General features: G+C 41.8%; 1 protein-coding gene across 1 annotated transcript; it reads right to left on the bottom strand.

Annotated features, from left to right (window-relative positions):
* Window positions 1–3,656: 3,656 nt before the first annotated feature.
* Window positions 3,657–4,670, bottom strand: LOC112499849. Its single transcript, XM_025103122.1, has one exon. The coding sequence runs from the start codon at window positions 4,668–4,670 to the stop codon at window positions 3,657–3,659; it is 1,014 nt and encodes a 337-aa protein (XP_024958890.1).
* Between the last annotated feature and the right edge of the window lie 1,695 nt (window positions 4,671–6,365).

Genomic DNA, 6,365 nt, shown 5'->3' with positions numbered 1-6,365 from the left:
AAGTTTTAAAAATTATTTGGAGTGTTTGGCATTTTATAAGGCGATCCGGTTCGTTACGGGTCGTAATAGTGTTTTCTACACAACCTACCGGGATTTCTAACTACTTAAGCTCTAATCGCTTTACTTGAGTGTTAATAATATTTCTAAAATGCTATTTAGCTACTAACCTGGTATTTAAATTGCCGGATGTCAGAGCTTTCCCCTGTTTGAGGAATTTCACTCCGAAATTTAACTGTTGGTATCACCGATTGGTTCTTTCATAAAAAGCTGCGGGTAATTATTTTGCATAAAGTACTCCCTTTCCCAAGTGTACTCGGGTGCATGCCTTGAATTCCATTGAACTTTCAGGATTGGAATCTTACTATGTCTAAGTTGTTTGACTTTATGGTCGAGGATTTCGATCGGCTCTTCAACGAAGCGTAACCGTTTATTAATTTGAATGTCTTCCAAAGGTAGAACCAATGATTCGTCGGTTAAACATTTCTTAAGCTTTGATACATGAAATGTATCATGGATGGCACAAAGCTCTTGAGGCAAGTTTAGTTTGTATGCAACCGGTCCTACTCTTTCAAGTATTTCAAATGGACCAACGTACCTTGGGCTAAGTTTTCCTTTCTTTCCGAAGCGTACAACTCCTTTCCATGGAGATACCTTTAAAAGGACTTTATCACCCACTTGAAATTCCAATGGTTTCATGCGGTTATCAGCGTAGCTCTTCTGACGATCTCTTGCAGCTTTAAGTCTTTCTTGGATGATCGAGATTTTGTCGGTTGTCTCCTGGATAATGTCGGGTCTAGTCAGCTGTCTGTCACCAATTTCCAACCAGCTGAGTGGGGATCTACATTTACACCCATACAAGGCTTCGTACGGTGCGCACTGGATACTGGTGTGATAGCCATTGTTGTAGGAAAATTCAACCAATGGTAGATGAGTATACCAACTACCTCCAAAGTCTATCACACAGGCTTGTAACATATCCTCTAGTGTTTGGATAGTCCTTTCCGTTTGCCCATTCGTTTGAGGATGATAGGAAGTGCTTAAGTCTAACCTCGTGCCTAGTGCCTTTTGAACTGATCGCTATAATCGTGAAGTAAAATGGCTATCTCTGTCCGAGATGATAGAAATAAGTACTCCATGACGCGATACAATATCATTGATATATAATTGTGCAAGCCTTTTCGTATTGAAGTCTTCTCGAACAGGTAAAAAGTGCGCTGATTTTGTAAGCCGATCCACTATGACCTAAATTGAGTCATGTCCTTTCCTAGTCCTAGGTAACTTAGTAACGAAGTTCATTGATATCTGATCCCACTTCCATTGAGGAATCTATGGTTGCTGAAGGAGACCAGACGGTTTCTGATGCTCAGCTTTTACCCTTGTGCATGTTAAGCACCGGCCTACGTACAAAGCAACGTCCTTCTTCATTCCTGACCACCAGTAATACTCTCTTAGCTCTTTGTACATCTTATCGGTTCCTGGGTGAATTGAGTATCTTGAGTGATGTGCTACCTCCAAAATTGTTGACCGAAGGCTGTCGTCCTTTGATATCCAAACTCTATCTCTAAAGTAACGCACCCCATCTGCTCGAGTTTCGAATTCCTTCTCTAAGTGGTACAGAGTCTCGTTTTTTAGATTCTCCATTTTCAACGCCTCTTCTTGAGCTTCAAAAATTTGCGTTTTTAGGTTCGTTTGAATCATCATCTCCATGGCTCGTACCCTTGACGGTTTTACCCTTTCTTTCCGGCTTAATGCGTCTGCTACCACGTTAGCTTTCCACGGGTGGTACTTTATTTAACAGTCATAATCGTTGAGAAGTTCGACCCATCTCTGTTGCCTCATGTTCAACATCTTTTGGTCTAGGATATGTTGAAGCCTTTTGTGATTAGTGAAGATGGTGCATTTGGTGCCGTAGAGATAATGTTTCCAAATCGTGAGTGCAAACATCACTGCTCCAAGCTCCAAGTCGTGAGTGGTAAGTCGTGAGTGGTGTAGTTCTTTTCATGACCTTGAGTTGCCTTGATGCATAAGCAATGACCTTGTCATTTTGCATCAGCACACATCCCAAGCCTTGGTGTGACGCATCGCAGTATACTAGAAAATTCTCCGTACCTTCTGGTAGCGCTAAGATCGGTGCGTGAATTAGCTTATGCTTGAGCAATTGGAACGCTTCTTCTTGCTTTTCTCCCCACATAAACTCCTTATCCTTTTGGGTTAATGCCGTCAGTGGTTGTGCGATCTTGGAGAAATTTGAAATAAAACGGCGATAGTAACCTGCTAAGCCGAGAAATTGGCGAATTTCTGTCGGGGTCCTTGGGGCTTCCCACTTCTTTATAGCCTCAACTTTGGCCGGATCAACATCAATTCTCTTCTCATTTACCACATGACCAAGGAAGTGTACCTCACGAATCCAAAATTTGCATTTGCAGAACTTGACATACAATTTCTGATCCCTTAACAGCTCAAGTATCAACTTTAAGTGCTGCTCATGCTCCTCCTTGTTTTGCGAATAGATCAGTATGTCATCTATGAATACAATCACGAACTTATCCAAATATAGCCTACATACTCTATTCATTAAATCCATGAAGACTGCCGGTGCGTTAGTTAACCCAAAGGGCATAACTAAGAACTCATAACGACCATAACGAGTCCTGAACGCCGTCTTAGGAATATCTACCTCACGGACCCTCATTTGATGGTACCCGGATTGAAGATCGATCTTTGAGAAGTAAGTGGCACCTTGAAGTTGGTCGAACAAGTCATTGATTCGGGGAAGGGGATATCGGTTCTTGATGGTCAGCTTATTGAGTTCCCTATAATCGATGCACATCCGAAGGGATCCGTCTTTCTTTTTAACAAATAGTACTGGAGCTCCCCAGGGTGAAGAGCTAGGTTTGATGAATCCTTTATCGAGTAGCTCCTTAAGTTGTTCTGACAATTCTTTCATTTCCGATGGTGCCAAACGATAAGATGATTTGGCCACGGGCACTGCTCCAGGAATTAAGTCAATATGGAATTTGATTTGCCGTAACGGGGGTAATCCTGGCAGCTCATCAAGAAATACCTCGGGAAAATCCCAAACTATGGGAAAATCCGGGATGTGTTTCTCTTTGATTCCCTTATCCACAATGTGGGCCGTAAACGCGACATATTCCCTTTTCAAGTATTTTCGCATCTTCATACATGTCACTAACTTGAAATTTCTCTAGGACTTCTCTCCATGCACCACGAGCGTTTCACTTCCTTTTAAAATTCGGATGGTCTTCTCAAAACAACATATCTCGGCTCGATTGCCAATCCATACCCACAACTATATCAAAGCTTCCTAATCTGATTGGAATAAGGTCTATGCTAAAGTTTTGTTCCACTAAACGTAAGGTACAATTCGTGATTACGTCTTTAGTCCTAGCTTCATGTCCATTAGCAAACTCAATAACAAAATCTTCTTTCAACTTTTGTGACTTTAAACTAATTTTTGGTCTAAATTCTATTGACACGAAGCTCCTATCTACTCCAGAATCAAATAATATAGATGCGTAATGATCGTTCAAGAGGAATGTACTTGTGACCATGTTCGGGTTTTGCCTAGCTTCTTCTACCCCAATCTCAAACGCTCGACCTCGTGCTTGGCCTCCTTGATTTCCTTGGTTGACTAGTCATGCTGGGTTAGTAACTGGCCCTCGGTTCAGTCTCGGGCATGCATTCCTGAAGTGATCCGGACTTTTGCACTCGTGGCATGTTCGTCTCCCTCCGCTCCTACAATCTTTAGAAAAATGACCTCCTTTGTTGCACCTGAGACAGATGATGCATCTCCTGCCATGGTTATTATTGCACTTATCACATTTAGGGTAAGTTCCCTTGCCCTTTTCTGCTGTTTGTGTCTGAGCCCCAAAGTTTCTTATCACTTTTTGGGCCTCACCGCCCCTCTCGCTATAGTTCTTTCTCATGGGCTCCTCCATTCTTCTCTTACCCTTGACTTTATCATTTGGAAATGATCCTGACCGAATAGCATTGTTGGTGAATTTTGTCGCTAAATTCACAGCGTCCTGAAGTGTTTTTGGATTGGCCGAAGTCACATTCCCCCAGATTTCTGGAGCTAAACCCCAGACATAACGGTCAATTCGGTTCTCTTCGGGTGATACTAAGTGTGGCACCAGTTTTGCCAGCTCAAGAAAGGGAGCAGTGTATGAGTCTACATCACTTCCCTTCATTTCGTGATTCAAAAGTTCTGCTTCTAACTTCTGGATCTCGCTCCTCGGACAGTACTCTTCCTTGAGTAATTTCTTGAATTCCTCCCACGTAAGTCTGTTGGTTACTTCCCGGCCTGGGGTTTGTATCTGGGTATTCCACCACGTCAATGCCCGTCCTTGCAGTAAACAAGCTGCAAACTCCACTTTGCTCCCTTCAGCACATTTGTTGATATGAAGGACGGACTCCATACCTTCAATCCAAGTAAGTAATCCCACGGCTCCTTCTGTCCCATGGAATTCTTTTGGGTCGCAAGCTCTAAAGCCTTTGTATGTGCAATCTTTATTTGCTGTTGTATCTTGATTGTTTGATTGGTTAGCGTTCAAGCCTGCTGCTACTTGGCTAACTATATTAGGAAGGGCCGCAAGAACTAGCTCGGACACAAGTCTCGCAATTTCGGGATCTTCTCTTCTTGGAGGCATATTTCTAAAGCACAAATTTTAAATCGAAGTTTGGTTATTTTTACCGTTTATCACTGTATCTACTTTATTGAATTATGCACGGCATAATACAAGTGTTTTATTGGTAATCATCTAAACATGCATCCATGGCAATAGATAATAACTTGTAATAATAAAGACATTCAATCATTAATCAACATCATTTAACCATTCTAAAATAAAAACCCATATCATCCGTAAAGAAAATAAAGACGTGCAACAAAAGAAAGAAATTGTTCATAAGTCACGGCTACATGCCTCAAAAGAAGATTCTAAGTTTGATCTATCAAAAGCTTAGTAAAAAATAGAGTCTTCTAGCGCATTATACTCCAAACAAGTTGTCCCATCACTATCGCCAAAACTCCCGCTAACACCGCCAAGTAGGTATATAACCTCCTAATCGCTCCCCTAGCGGTGTTAATCATCTCCAACGAGCGATCCATCACATCGCCTTGTGTGCCTAGGGTCATAATCACCCCGTCGGCGAAGTGTTGATGATGATCCAACCTAAGCTCACACATGTTTAGGTCTTGGGCGATGCCCAAAACCCATTGGCTCTCTAAGGTGGTTATACCCGAAGAGCGCTCCGATGAGGCCTTGGTAGTAGGTGGGGGCGTCACGCTATGGGTGCGCGACTGAGATGACTCCCCTACAGCTCCAGAAGGGGCAGAGAAAGACACCTTTACGGGAAGAGAAATGCTCTTTCGGGCGGTGGCCCGAACTCTAACTCCATGTGCCGCTAATGGATGCGCGGCCATAGAGCGGGGCGGCACAGGGGTAGGTGATCGCGTCGGGGACTCGGTGGCATCGTCGTCACTATCGTAACTATGCTTGGAGGGGTCGTACTCGTCGGAGTTCGAGATTCATTAGTTGACGACATAGTGCTGCGATATTTAACAAAATTTAAATTATTGAACGAATCATAATAAATGTAAAAAAGATGCAATGTTTATGCAAACCCACACATGCAAGTCGTGCTTTTCTTATTTGAGTAAGAAGTTCTTAACTTTAGACGAACACCTAACATAACCGGTCCGTGTCTCTCCTTATACATGCTTACTTAAGGCTCTGTCTAATTAGAGTATGCAAAGAAGGCACTCATTCTAGTTATATTAGTAGTATGTTCGTTTTGAATTTTTGAGACTCTTTTAAGAAAATTATTTTGTAAAGTTTCAGGTTATGGTGTATGGTTTTCTTAGAAAACCGGTATTCTCTATAACCTACTGCTCTGATACCAAATCTGTCACACCCCGCTAAATCGGAAACACGAGGTATGGCAGATAGAGTCTCATAGTGATAGAGTATAAATAACACCACCATACATTATAATTACATTACATCACTAGTCAGAGTTTACATTTCCAAAATTACATCCCCAAAATGACAAGTTTGTAAATTATAACGATGATATAAAACAAAAAACATTCGAAGCTGATGTTTGAAACGCGGTTACTTTTATATGCCACCATTTGCCTTCTTTACCCCTGAAAAACATGTTAAAACAAATGTCAACTACAAAGAGTTGGTGAGTTCACAGGTTTTCAATGTACAACAATTCTTTATGCAATTTTTAGTTCGAGTAAGTCTTTTACTTACTCGCGAACAAATTTCATACGTTTAGCACTTTTAACGAGGCACAATGTACTCCAAGTAATTTTAAGTGTTGGGCCACTACTA

The sequence above is a fragment of the Cynara cardunculus genome, assembly GCF_001531365.2.
Source record: "Cynara cardunculus var. scolymus isolate 2C chromosome LG 17, CcrdV1, whole genome shotgun sequence".
NCBI lineage: Eukaryota > Viridiplantae > Streptophyta > Magnoliopsida > Asterales > Asteraceae > Cynara > Cynara cardunculus.
Note: the sequence above shows the minus strand (reverse complement) of the source record. Positions and strands in the feature narration are given on the sequence as shown.